Source organism: Neophocaena asiaeorientalis, unplaced genomic scaffold, assembly GCF_003031525.2.
Source record: "Neophocaena asiaeorientalis asiaeorientalis breed wild unplaced genomic scaffold, Neophocaena_asiaeorientalis_V1.1 scaffold197, whole genome shotgun sequence".
Lineage (NCBI taxonomy): Eukaryota > Metazoa > Chordata > Mammalia > Artiodactyla > Phocoenidae > Neophocaena > Neophocaena asiaeorientalis.
The window spans coordinates 5,908,309-5,923,312 of record NW_020174703.1 but is presented as its reverse complement, the minus strand read 5'-3'; the positions used below and the strand labels follow the sequence as shown (position 1 = coordinate 5,923,312).

Sequence of the window (15,004 nt, the reverse complement as noted above, 5' to 3'; positions counted from 1 at the left end):
GGGAGGGAGGGAGACGCTAGAGGAAGGTGTTATGGGAACATATGTATAACTGATTCACTTTGTTATAAAGCAGAAACTAACACACCATTGTAAAGCAATTATACTCCAATTTAAAAAATATATAGTACATGTCATCTGTAAAATGGAAAAAAATACATTTTTCTTTGCATATTATGAACACTCTGCTTAAGGTAAACTATACACCATTTGAGTGTACTAATCTAAGATTACTTTTTTACTTGAAACTATTAATACTTCATATATCACATAAAATTCATGAAATGATTTCCATTACTAAGGTTCATTAGTTAACTATTACATTGAAAAGGGTTCAAGAGCCAAAGGGGTTTGAAAACCAACCTATGTCATAAACCCAGGAGTCTAAGACTAGCTGTAAAACAATCACCCAGAGGGCACTTTAACAATGGGATCCCCAGGCCCTGCCCTCCAAGAGGTCTGGGATGAGATCCTGGAATTGGTATAATAAAACCTCCCAGTAATCTTAAAGAACGGCCAGGTTTGGGAACACAGATATGAATATTAGCACAGATGCAGGAATAAGAAAGGGTAACAATGGAGGTGCCATCCTACTACTGCTGAGAAAGAGTTAGAAAAAAAAATCTTCAAAAAGATATAAAAAGGATAAATCAGAATAAAATGACTTCATGGTCTACCATTTTCAGGAATGTTGGTGGATGGTCCTGGTTCTCCAGGTGGTTCCAAGCTATCCAATAAGCGATTCACTTTATTTCGAAGTTCTATCAGTTCTCGACGAAGATATTTCACCTGACTTGATTCAAGGGGTCTTGGTTGGCCATTAACTGGAATAAAAGCATTAATTTTCTTAAAATTAGGAAATATTCTTCAATAAGGATATCAGTAGAATAATATGCAATATGGAAAAATCAAAATAACTTCTTTAAAAAGTTAAACAAAATCAAACAAGATACCTATCGACATCATTCAAATAACTTTTTAAGGAAAGGATTCTTCATTGCTACTTACTAATTTGTGGAAGAAATAAATATTTGTTAGTCTTTGCTGATGCCAGATCTATGGCTTACAACCCATAATGGTAAAACAAAACAAAATAAGTTAATTAAAAGAATTCAACTACAGTGAAATAAATTAAAAATACAGAAAGCTTTAATATATTTTTAATAGAAATTATGTACCTTCAAAAGCTCATTCTATTTCACACAATTCTTTTATAGCCTTAAAATACTCAATAAACACCTTATTAAAAGTACAATATGACTGCAGGTTTTTTATCATTCTTGCCTACTTCTGACCTAAAAACAAGAAAAATTAGCTACCTAAAATAACTGACCTAAAAAGTAACCTATTAAAAAAACAATGCAGAATTCATAAATTCACATCACCACTGTCCTTCAAAGTAGTTACTTCCAAAGCAGCACATTAGCCACAAAGTCAGATTATTCAATAATGATTGTTTTTTTTAAACAAAGGCAATATTACCTCATTTAATTACCCATTTTATGCAAATGACTTTCAGCTGACTAAAAAATAATCCTTCATCCAGCAACAAAGACCGTCACCGAGACTGTTAATTTAAAAAATTTTAATTTATTAATTCACAAGGCTCTGAATGCAAACCTCAAGATAGGAGTTGAAAAATTAAACTAAACTCAAATGTTTTTTATGCATTGTCAGTATATACATATACAAATTCCTAAGGCACCAAATTAGAAAAGGAAATCTATTTGAAAATAAAGGTTCAGTGAGATTCTTTGTAAAATATGTTTCAAACATCAAACCACCAATATAAGCTTTTAAAAGACAATCCACCAGTATTTTACATACTCCCTATACAGTTATGAGGAAGTTCAATATAATCTACCTGTAACAATGGCTGGCTTTTACTGGGTATTACTGTTTTTCTCTAATAGCTGAAAAGAAGAAAAGCAGCTCCTGACAGCTAAGAACTGACCCAGTACTGTAGGACAGGCTTGAGTGTTGCTAGAAGCTGGCATGGCACTGACAGGTAGGTTGTGGTGTTCTCTTGTTGAACATAAACAATTTCAGAAAACACTGACAGTACATCAAATACATCTCAATAAAATTTTCAAAATTTAAAAAACAAAGAACATGAACAATCAGAAAAGATCACTGTGGGACTGTGATAGCTCAAGACAAAAAAGAAAACCAGTCCATATCATGTGAGAACTAGACAAAAACAAGAATGTTGACCAAACCACAAAAATGACCAAACATCCCTGGCTAATTATGCGTGACTGTCGCAGTTTTACCAATCACAGCTTTAGCCTCAATTCACTACCCCCACCAAAGCCCCATTCCTTGAACCTTATCCAAAATCATCTAACACAAGCCCAAGCCCTATGAAAATTCCTTTCTAACACGTTTTTACTGACACCCTATTGTTCTCCATGGTGTTCATTCTCCCTCATTGCAATGTATTTGAAATTAAGCCCCATTTCATTCCTAAAACCGCTTACTTGTGCCTTCTTTTTTCTTAAGTAATCTCAATAGAGGTTTGCTAGTTGTATATTTTCAAAATTGATGATCCTATCAATTCCCCAACTTCTAGTTCATTTCTGCTCTTTATTATTTTCTTCCAAGTTACCTGGACTTATTTTGTCCTTTTTCTTTTTAGCTTTAGCATGCTCTAAAAACTATGTCATATAAAAGTCATCACTGGGCTTCCCTGGTGGCGCAGTGGTTGAGAGTCCACCTGCCGATGCAGGGGACACGGGTCCATGCCCTGGTCCGGGAAGATCCCGCATGCCGCGGAGCGGCTGGGCCCGTGAGCCATGGCCGCTGAGTCTGTGCGTCCGAAGCCGGTGCTCCGCAACGGGAGAGGCCACAGCAGTGAGAGGCCCGCGTACCGCAAAAAAAAAAAAAAAAAAAAAAAAAAAGTTATCACTAATTATTTCTAATTCGTATTATGATTTCTTCTTTGATATGTTACTTAAAAGCATATTTTTATCTTCAAAAGTATGGGAGTTTGGGTTCTTTTTCGTCAAATAGTTCCTAATGAGACCAGAGAATATGAGCTCTAGGATATTCCTTCCCTGATATTTATTGAGACTCATTAGAAAACCTAGTACATGGTCAGCTTTTATAAATATCCATATGCACTAAAGAAAAACTGAGTCCTGCCCTGATTGTTAGATGTGTAAGATCAAGCCTGTATTTGTTCTGTTTAAATTTTGAGGCTGCTTAACCTATCAGTTTCAGAAAGAAGCGTATTGAAAGCTCTCATGAATTTTTCCTTCTTCTGTCAATTTTTCCTTGAGGAAAAATCTAAGGCTATGATGTGTAAGTGTTCAGAATTATTATATCTTCCCAGAGAATTATTTTTTATCATGATGAAGTGACTATTACTAATAAAGTTTTCACTTAAGAGTCTACTCTGTTATACTACAAACTAGCCTTGAGTTTGTCTTGTCTAGTATTACAAACTTTTCTAGCCCTTTACTTTCCAACTCTGCATAATAATCTTTTGGTATGTCTCTTATAATCAGCATGTAACAAAACTGTTTAACCAATAAAAGTGTCTGTCTTTTAACTTGTATGTTTAGTCTGTTTATGTGTACTGTGGTTAGTATTTTGTGCTACTTTCTATTTTTCAAGCTTTCTCTGCTTCTTTTCCTCCTTCCTCACCATCTAGTTAACCAAGTAAGTACCCTTTGTTTCCTTCTTTTCCCTCTACTGGCTATTTCTAGTCTTTCAATAATCCCTCTTACATTTTAGAAAAGCATACTTCAATTTAAAAAACCTAAGTTAATTACTATCCTCCTCCCAAAGAATCCAAGTCTTTAAAGTACTTTAATTCCTATCATCCTCTCCTGTCTTACATATAATTATTGCTCAGTATTTTTGTTCCATCTTGTTTCTATATTCCTAAAACTATTAATAATCAATGCTCATTTAAATTCACACATTAACCAGTTTATTTGCTCACAATTTCTTGCATCTTTTACCATTCTTCGGACTCAATTTCCTTTTTGCTGACAAACCATTTTTAAAAATTCTTTTACAAGTGTCCGTGACGCTTGTTAAATTCTCAGTCTTTGTTTGAAAATGTTATTTCCCCTTATTCCTTAAGTTTAGCAGACTACAGAATGCTACTTTTCTACCCATCTTTTTCTGAACAGTGGAAGATGTTATTCTATTGTCTTCCAATTTCTGTTATTGTTACTGTGAAGAAGTCTACTAACAGTCTAATTGCTCTGTAGGTGATCAGTCCACAGGCTGATTCACTCAGGCTACTTTTCAGATTACCTCTTTGTCTTATATATTCTCCAGCTTCATGACAATACATCCAATGGAGATTTATTTTTACTTACCCTGCTCAGGACTCACTGTGCCTCCTGAAACTGAGCGTTTATATCCTTTATATAATTCTGAAAAATTCTTTAGTCATTACTTCCTCATATATTTCCACTCCCCTATTCTCTCCTTCTTTAAAGTCTCAATGGAAATAAGCTGGACTTTCTCAAATTCCCTCTCATTATTCTCCATCTCTGTGTTTTTGTGCTCTATTCTGTCATTTCTTTAGACCACCTTCCACTTTACTAATTCCCTCTTTGGCTGTGACTAATCTGCTGTTCTAACTCACCACTTAGTATTTAATTTCAATTTTAATTGACTAATATTTTTCATTTCCACAAGTTACCTTAAGTTCTTTTTTATGGGAGGGTATTGATGTATAGCTGATTTACAATGTTGTGCTAGTTTCAGGTGTACAGCACAGTGATTCAGTTTTATATATATATATCTTTTCCAGATTCTTTTCCATTATAGGTTATTACAAGATGGTTGAATCTTGTAATACAGTCCCCTGTGCTATAACGTAGTTCCTTGTTATTTATCTACCTTAAGTTTTTAATCGGTTCCTTTTTTCATAGTGCCTAGTTCTTATATTCTTATTTCTTCTTTTATGTCCAATAACTTTTAATATATATTTTATTATCACTTCTACTAACTGAAGTTCTTAGAAATCTAATCCTACTATTAGTTGTATCCATTGTTTCTTGCTTACATGGATGTTTCATGTGTCTTACAGTTTTGACCTCTAAGTTCATCAACAGGATTTTATCTGTGAGAAGCCTATGTGATTTGAACTGAGAACATACACCCTCCAGAGAGATTTCTGCCTTTGTTTCTTGCAATTTTTCGTGGTAGTATCTGGGCTTGGGAGTTCCCAAAGGACCACCGGTTATGAATCAAGGGAGCCTTTGCAAACCCCTGGCATCCCAGGGTATATGAGAATTTCCCCTGTCAATTCCTTGACTCTACCAACTAAGAGATATTTTTCTTCTACAATATTCTTTTTGAGAGTATAGCCACTGAGGGTCTAGGACCCAAGGCCTATACCACGTAGATACCAAATGACAAATCCTTAGATTATGCACACTAAAACCTTCACCATCACCACCAAAAGCATCCCAAGTCTCAGCCTTTGGTACTTCAGGTGCTGGTTTTTAACTCCAACTATATTTTGGTCCCTGACATTTTCCTCCAGTTCCTGAGTAAGCTCAGGTCTGTAATTCAAAAAATATATTTGAAATAGTTTATTTAGCACATCCTCAGTGTTTCTGGGATGAAGATTCAGTTTACCTAATCTGCTTGATAGATGGCCAATAGTGGCTAAGTATTTTAGATTCAATATTGTAAAAAGATACCTTTTATTTAAAAAAATTTTTAACAGTTTTTGTTAGCATTTTAAAATGATTCATGTTCACCCTTCCTAGATGGAGAGAAAATAAATACAAATTAAATCAATTGGCCATGATCATATTTCATGGAACTGTAATGGTCAGTGCCACATAATTTTTTTTTTTTCCGGTACGCTTACTACAATTTGTTTCCTCTGACAAACACCCAGTTTGCCTCAGTTTTAAAAGGGTACTTCCTTTGCCCCACTTGAGCCACAAAATTTTTTTAAAATGCTAACCAAAACATCCAGAAAAGAAGTCCACATTTTATTTTTCACATAATCATACCACCACTTTAACTTTGCAATCACTCCTATCTTGTCCCTTAAGCATTCTGCCTTGCAAATCTGTCATGATCTATAAGAAAACAAAATCTAATAGATTAAAATTAGTCTTATATTTGTTTTTTATCAGAACTATCTCTAATCTTTAAGTACTCCTTGAAAAATAATTTCTAAAAAGTATCAGGCCTATATGTTAAACCCTGAGAATAAGTAAAAACATACTACATTAGAAAAGATAATTATATATTCTTAGAGAACTAAACTTAATAAAGGTAGTTTTAACACTGCAATTATTTTCAGTCCTGGAAACACTTATACAAGTGGCACACATTATTATTTAGGGTAACCGAGCAGATGGGTTATTTAAAATATGTCTACTTTTTACTTATCTTCAAAGAAAAAGAATATAGTTAAGCCTTAATAATTTAAAAATTCTGATATAGCTGAAAAGTTACCACTTAATTCTGAGTCTTTAAAATGAAAAAAGCTAAACAGTTTTTCATAAAAATACAATGAATAGTAAATTTATTAGAAAGTTTACCACTTACCAAATAACGTCAGTTTCAGTATCCTACTACACTGAATTGCAAAGGAAAGGTCAGAACTATCAAAAATTGTTATAAGATCTCCATCTGAAACAAACAAAAAAAAGTTTCAGATTTGAATTAGTAGTAAACTAGGATATATGTTCAATTAAATGCAAAATGTAGATCACAGAGCATAATTAGCATCTCCCATAAAAACCTTAAATATAAAGGATCTAGGAAAGATGTACTTGTTCAAATGATACTAAATCAATTTCACTTATTACTTTTATGGCAAGATATTTATCATATCCTCAGAAGAAGAGCCAACAAACACATAGCTAAGATTAATACATTAAGTAATCTTTTACTAGTCACCAGGAGATTACAGTTTAGACTGAAATCTTTTCAATTCTAAAAAATTTAAATGTATTTATCAGAAATTAAAGTAATAAGGACTTACCTGGTGGCGCAGTGGTTAAGAATCCGCCTGCCAATGCAGGGGACATGGGTTTGAACCCTGGTCCGGGAATATCCCACATGCTGCGGAGCAATTAAACCTGTGCGCCACAACTACTGAGCCTGCACGCCACATCTACTGAGACCACGTGCCACAACTACTGAAGCCCATGCACCTAGAGCCTGTGCTCCACAACAAGAGAAGCCACCACAATGAGAAGCCTGCACACAGCAAGGAAGAGTAGTCCGCGCTCGCCCCAACTAGAGAAAGCCCACACACAGCGACAAAGACCCTACACAGCCATAAATAAATAAGTTTATTTAAAAAAAAAGAAATTAAAGTAATAATGATTCTCAAGGTTCAAATTTTAATTCTAAGTACAGTAAAACTCCACTGACACAAATGGAGGGGAAGCCACATACAACAGTAACTAAAAAGGTTGTAAAAAAAAAAATGTTTGTGTAGAATTGTCCTAATAAATGGATAGACAGTGGAGTCTTTCAGGTCCCTGACCATCTCGATGCTGAGATGGAAACTATCAATTCTCCACAGGAAAGATATTCATATACACAAGATTCTGAAATACCCTAGATCCCAAGGATAAAGAATACTATAATTAGCATATCAACTGCCTGTTCAAAAGCTTTCAAAGGGCTAGGGAAAAAATTGCTAGAGAAAGAACAGAAAAGCAGCCACAGCAAGGAACTGATCAGGGGCCTCTGCAAGGTATCTTCGACACAGCTGTGGGAAAGGAGGGTGCCTGGGGAGGCTGAGAGGCTGCTCCAGCGATGCTCTGCTACACCAATTTTAACACTGACTAGGCAGACTTATTTTGGGCAAAGATGGCAATAAAAGCCATAACTGAGGATTTTATCCTTGTTTTTTTGCTCTTTACAGCCACATCCATATTTTACAACAAAAACATCTAATGCTCAACTTCAGGGATTCTACTCATAAACATATTTTTAAGAAAATAAAGTATATATGTAAAAGAAGGAAACTTTCTATAACTGCCTTTTTCTTTTCTGATTTCTACAACAGAAACAATATCTCTGACGGCAGGAACTCTTTACCTAAGTCAGTCCTCTATCCTCATGCCCAAGAGTCTATGGAACACAAATCTGTACAATTCAAAGCACTCAAAAACACGATGGGGCTTCCCTGGTGGCGCAGTGGTTGAGAGTCCGCCTGCCAATGCAGGGGACACGGGTTTGTGCCCCGGTCCGGGAAGATCCCACATGCTGCGGAGCGGCTAGGCCCGTGAGCCATGGCCGCTGAGCCTGCGCATCCGGAGCCTGTGCTCCGCAACGGGAGAGGCCACAACAGTGAGAGGCCCGCGTACCGCAAAAAAACAAAACAAAAACAAAACAAACAAACAAAAAAAACATGATGAAAAACAAATTCAATGTGATAACTAGATGTGGAAGTTTCAACAATGAGGATACCCAAAGCTAGGGGGTTACAAACTGCAACCAATGGACAAATCCTTGTTTACAGGACCTCAAACTAAGAATGGTTTTTATATTTTTAGAGGTTCTAGAAAAAAGAAGATGAGACAGAGGCCTTATGTGAGCCACAATGCTAAAATATTTATTATCTGATCCTTTAAAGAAAAAGTATGCTGACCCTTCCCTAAACAAAAATTAGAGAGCCAGTAAAACAGTAAACTCAGTTTAAGATATGCCAAGTTTGAGGTAAGAGCAAATCATCTGAGGTAAAACCATTAAAAACGAGTTGTAAAGTCAAAAAAAAAGGACAAACTGATCAAATTTATGCACACATTTGGAAGTCAAACAGTTGAAAGTCAATGTATTATAAGTTGAAAGGCAATGTATTGTAAGTAGATGAGATTACTAGGGAAGAGAACAGGAAGAAAACTGCTCTCCTTTTTTGTTCCTTAACATGGGTGACCCTCAAAAATTAGTTCTGGGTACCATTAGATGACACATTGCAAAAAAAGAAAGGAGAATTACACCTATAGTGAAATAATCAGCTTAGCTGATCATCAATGATTTATACTCCCCTTCCTCAGTGTAAGTTGTTGGAAAGTGCCTGTCCAACCAGGGACATTTCCCAACCTACTGACATCAACACAGTCATGTGACCAATGTGATGTGAGCAGAAACTAGGCCTAGAGAGTACAGTCTCCCATGTGATTCTCTACACTCTGTCTTCATGCAGCTGCTTGCTGGATGTCAGTGCTCAAGGTGAGCTTGTTAGCCATGTGTTGAATATATCAGAGCTGGGTCCCTGTCAACCTGGGTCCCTGAATGATTTCTTGAGTGTTAAACCATTGAGATTTTAAGATTTCCACTGTAACAGCTGGCATTACTTCAAGCCAACACACAGAGAGAAACAGAGAAGAAGCTATTAGTGATAAGAAGAAAATTGAGACAACACTGTGTCAGAGATATTAAGGGGTAAGAGTATCTAAAAAAGGATGGTGTGGATAGCAGTGCCAAGTATTGAGATCAAGGTGAAATAGACTGGAAATAAATTCAGCGATAAGAAAGATACTGGTAACCACCTAAAGCACAATTATCAGTAGAGATGTTAACAAAGAAGACAGGTTTAAAGAGAAAGAAATAAAGACAGTCTACTACTATAATTCTACTATGTGTTTGATGAAACATTTGTCATATAAAATCCATCTCCATAAAAAGTTTTGTGGTCCAGTGAGCCTGAGAACACTGCATAAACTGACATCGGGGCTTCCCTGGCGGCGCAGTGGTTGAGAGTCCGCCTGCCGATGCAGGGGACGCGGGTTCGTGCCCCGGTCCGGGAAGATCCCACATGCCGCGGAACGGCTGGGCCCGTGAGCCATGGCCGCTGAGCCTGTGCGTCCGGAGCCTGTGCTCCGCAGCGGGAGAGGCCACAGCAGTGAGAGGCCCGCGTACCGCAAAAAAAAAAAACTGACATCGTACATCAGTATATTACATGTTCTGAAACTTCCTGCAATAAATACATTTGTCTTGTTTTAAACCAGCTTTCCCAGACTTAGTTGACCATGAAATCCTTTCTCATTCAATACCTACTAACATCCCTTTCACTTTGGGAAACACAAGTAAAAGTTTCGTTTTAAAGCAAAATGGAAGCCAGAATTTGCACAGGCATAAGAGAAAAAAAAAAAATGGCTTGTAAAAATGTGTAAAAGTGTCCTATCACTTAAAACCCCCTTCTAATAATAAATCACTTGGCTATTTTTAACTTACAAAAGAATTATAACTACATCAACATTCCATTAAATAAAAGAAAGTGGTACTCAATTACCACGGAAGGAAACAATTTTTATTCTGATTTCAATGAAAAATGGGCAAAAGAACACATATAATATTTAGACTTTTAAAAACTAACTTGAGAAACACTCTTACCTTCATCTTTATATTTTATTGTAACTTCATCATTACTCAGAAGTTTTCCTCTGAAGACTCTCTGCATCATTAGCACTAATTCATCATAAGTAATATCTTCATTATGAATGGGAATTCGTCGAATATCCTCTCCAAGTTGAGCTTTGATAATTAGCTTCCCACTCAGATCCAACTGCCCATTCATGGTGGACTCCAGGATGTTCTATATATACAACTCTAGAGAAAGACTGACAAAATGGTTTTGATGATTAAACAGCTATAAAACATATTTTAAAAGTTGAAAAGCAAAGCTACGATTAGAATCTAAGAAATTCTGGTCTTCAAAGGAGATCCACTGTTCCAGCGTTACCATATTCATGTTAAAATGGTCTGGAGGGACTTCCCTGTTGGCACAGTGGTTAAGAATCCGCCTGCTAATGCAGGGGACACGGGTACAAGCCCTGGTCCTGGGAAGATCCCACATGCCGCGGAGCAATTAAGCCCATGCACCACAACTACTGAGCCTGCGCTCTAGAGCCAGCGCGCCACAACTACTGAGCCCGCGTGCCCAGAGCCCGTGCTCTGCAACGAGAAGCCACTGCGATGAGAAGCCCGCGTGCAGCAAAGACCCAATGCAGCCTAAAATAAATAAATACATTTATTTTAAAAAAATGGTCTGGGGCTTCCCTGGTGGCGCAGTTATCAAAAAAAAAAAAAAAAAAAGGTCTGGAGGTGGCTTTATTATGAGCCTAAGAAAATAAGTTTTATTATTTTATATCTATTATTATTTTACCCATATATTTAACTGCTTATCTGATTTAGATTTCTTACTTAACATGTCTAGAACATGTCCTCATCTTCCCCTCAAAATCTGCTTCTCCATCTCAGTTAATAACAATTCTCCTTCTAAGTTGTTCAAGATAAAAAAAAAAAAATCTTGGTTTCTCTCTTTTCCTCACACCTTACATACACCAAATTGCCAACAAATCTAGTTGTCACAACCTTTAAAATATCTCTAGAATGCAGTCACTTTAGTTCCTTCACCTCTATCAACTTAATCCAAGCCACCATCATCTATTGCCTGGATTATTGCAAAAGACTCCTAACTGGTCTGCCTGCCCTTTACCTTTGTCTGCTTTTAATCTATTCTCAACACATCAGAGTTATCCTGTTAAATAAAATCTAGTATCACTACTTCAAAATCTTCCAATAGATTCCCATCTCACTCTTGGTAAAAGCCAGAACTACAAGGTCATGACCTGACCTCTGGTCCCTGGCCAAGTATTTAACCTCATTTCCCACCTCTCTCCCTGGCTACCCTGCTACACTCATACTTCACATTCTCCTTCTCAAGACTTGGCACTTGCTGCTTCCTTTATCTTGAGCCCTTTTCACACTCCTCACATGATTCAGATCCCTGATCAATTGTTAATTTCTCAGAGGTTTTCCCTGGCCATCTAACTTAAAATGGCTTCACAGTCACTTTCTTATCCTGCTTCATTTTTCTGCAAAGCACTTATCACTACCAAATATTAAAAATGTATTCATTTTTTACTGTCTTTTCCACTAGAAAGTGGGGAAATAAATGGTTTTGTTCACTGTATTTCCGGAGCCTAGAACAGTGCCTAGCACACGGTTAATCATTCAATAGCCGTTAAATGAAGGGGAAAATAAATACTGGCTCCCAAACTCTATTAGCCTGTATATACTAACTGCTAGCCCTGAAGAGAAGAGCATGTGTGAACACTAAAATAGTCTCAAAGTTTTCTCACTAAAATAAGAAAGACCTCACGAGTATTTTCTCCAATTTTTCTATTTTGGAAACTTGAGGACAAAGAACAAATCAGTGATACCCTCCTGAGCTTTATAACAAGACTGTCCACTATTGTTTCTACATCTTCCATAACACACCCCTTCCCCAAACCTGAGCGTGTGTGATTACACAGCACATTTGAAGAATAAGACAGTGTCAGAGAACTAACTTGCTATTGAATTTTCCCTCCTTGGGTTGTATTTTAATCTTATTTCAGGTTATTCAGTGCACTTCTCCTGTAATGACTCTGTAATCCTAAATTCAAAATAATGTCTGAGGTCTCTAGTAATTTATACCATTACCGTATAACAACAGAAAATACACTTATGCTTAATTAATGTATTAATATCTCTTCTTCTCAAGGCCTATCTCTTCTTTCCAAGACCAAGATGTCCTTGAACACATTATCTGTAACCACGGAGCATTTCCCTAGCATCAACTCCTTCCTCCTCCTGCCCCAAGCAAATGATCTCTCAGACTATTTAAAGTACCTTATAATCTCCTACTGGACACATTCTGGTTTCAACACCATGCTTTTCTACTAGCAGCTTTCTGTTTTCTCTTCTTAAATGTGTTATTTCATTAACACCATATTTAGTGCTCGTAATTCTCTACATTTACTCCTTTGTGTGTGTGTGTGAAAGCACTCCACCTGGCCCCCAACACATCAATGCTTCAAATACTTAAGAAAGTTTTCATGAATCTTAATTCATTTCATGAATAGTACAAATAAATGCCCTAATATTCTTCATATAAATGCCCCATGTCCTTCCAATTAACTACTCCTTAAATGAATGTCTCTAGACCCCCTTGACATCCTCTGAACAAATTAAATTTTATGAGTGAATCTTTAATGCCCCATCTTAAAATGGGGCAAAAAATATTGAATCTAACACTCTAAGGTCAGTTCAGAACAGAGTGGACTGTGTTCTACGATCTGGATGCTATGCTTGTCCCGACATAAAATAAGAATACAGTTAGCTTTTTATCTGCCAATTCTGACAAAAGACTTCTCATGAAGACTCTGATTAATTGAAACCTCCATAAAACCCCTTCACCTGTTAGCCAAACCAACCCTCTTCATTTGGGAAATACTTAAATACCTACTATATGCCAAGCTCTGAAGTATCATTACTTCAACAAGATGGTAAAGATTCCACCTTGTTTGCCTTGCAGCCTGAGAATAATAAAGAACTTCAGCAAATCAATCTATGTAACCTTTTCTTACCTACAGGATGTGTAAACCGTCAATAATGTAGTTAAAGACCAGGGCTTAGCTTCAGCAGATGGTTCTACCTATTCTCAGCAGCATCTAAAATAGTGCCTGACATATAGTATTTAAAAACTTGTTTTCGTTCCCTAAACAAAAGATGTATAACAAATAATAAAGTTCTGAAAGAGGGACTGAGAGAAGAAAGCTGTACGATCAGATCAGTTACTAAGTCAAATCTTCACACTGTACCTTCTTTACGTAGCTAGAAGTGACTCCCTTCAACAGACATATTCCTAATCAAGAGAAATTTCCAACATTAAATATAATTGATATAATCCTTTTGATCACGAAGGAATTGTTGCTCAGTTACAATGGATCTGAAACTATGAGTCTCTTTTACTTTGCATCTGCCACGTTTGCCTGCAAATTCACTTACTGGTTGCACTGGACTCTAACCAGGACTGTAACCTACCTGTAGCCAGGAACCAGGCCTTCTTTCCTAAGGTTGTCCCCAGTTTGTGCAGTCATCTCCATAAGGCATGCACACAAGTTATCACAAAAATAAGAGTACCCTGGAAGGGAAAATCCCATCCCCACATTTGTTTACGTAACTGTAGAATCCAGGTCCTCTTTTTCTCTAACTTCAATCACAAGGTAGAGACTGCTGTGAACTACTAGTTCCTAGGGCTGCTGGTGAAATTCTTACAGCTTTTTCTTCTCCCCATTTCTCCTTCTTTCTTCTTGTCCTTGCCCCACTCCCTCTGAAGTCCAGAAATGACACAGCCACTAACTTATGAAATCTTCCAACAAGAACACTGTTCTCAGAACTGGAGAATAAAGTGATAGGCCCAAGGAAACACATAAAAAGCCTGCCTCTTAAACCAGGATGTAGGTTCAGTGACCAAACCTCCAGTTCCACTAGCCCTGTAGTTAGGGCCCTGCTCAAATTCAGAGGGGCCTGCTTAGGCACCTCCAGAGGGTAGCAATTTCCTTTAAGAAATCCTAAGCAAAACCAAACCCTTGAGTAGTCTAAAGAATGCAAGGAGCCTCAAATCCTGCCTGACCAGAGGCAGTGTAGCAAGATGGTAAAGATATCCCCTACTAGCTGTGTGACCTTAGGCAAATACTTCGCCAAGCCTCACTTTCATCACATTCAAAATGGGAATATCTAAATTTGGAAGAATCCTTGTGATCATTAAATGAGACCATGCATCTAAAATACTTAGCACAGTGCCTAGCAAAGTAAACTCTTAAAAGTTAGTTGTCATCACCACTATCAAACTGGGTTGGACCTCCAGACGGCGCTTGATTAAGGACTGACATAGCCAAGGAACAAGGTTTCTCCTAAGTGACCCCAATTAACTTATTCCCATAGGCGCCATTCTCCACCCTTCTCACCCTTCCAAGCCCCTCTGAGGGTTAGGCACTGGACCACCCCAGGCCTCCCAAAGTCCCTCTCCTCTCCCTCGGGCAGTGCAACCCCTAGAAGTCAGGCGGAATCCGCGCAAGTGCCCTTGCTGACCCAAACACCCCTTAGAGCCCCTCAGAGGGCCCGCTTCGCTGCCACTGTGGCCAGCGGGGCCCTCCTCCCCTCCCCTCCCCGGACGTGGCCTCCCCTCCCCCACGCGAGGCCCAGCCCGGCCTCCGTCCTCCCGACG

At 37.5% G+C, this 15,004-nt stretch overlaps 1 protein-coding gene across 4 annotated transcripts in view; it reads right to left on the bottom strand.

The window, feature by feature from the left end:
• Positions 1-15,004, bottom strand: part of TFG (trafficking from ER to golgi regulator) — a 37,722-nt gene that overhangs the window by 22,144 nt on the left and 574 nt on the right. For all 4 annotated transcript variants that reach the window (XM_024759232.1, XM_024759234.1, XM_024759231.1 and 1 more), the window contains exons 2-4: positions 10,342-10,568; positions 6,535-6,618; positions 675-821 (exon numbers count right to left, since the gene is read on the bottom strand). In XM_024759232.1, the coding sequence (XP_024615000.1) occupies positions 675-821; positions 6,535-6,618; positions 10,342-10,525 (415 nt within the window). In that variant the 5' untranslated portion in view covers positions 10,526-10,568. The remainder of the gene's footprint in view (positions 1-674; positions 822-6,534; positions 6,619-10,341; positions 10,569-15,004) is intronic.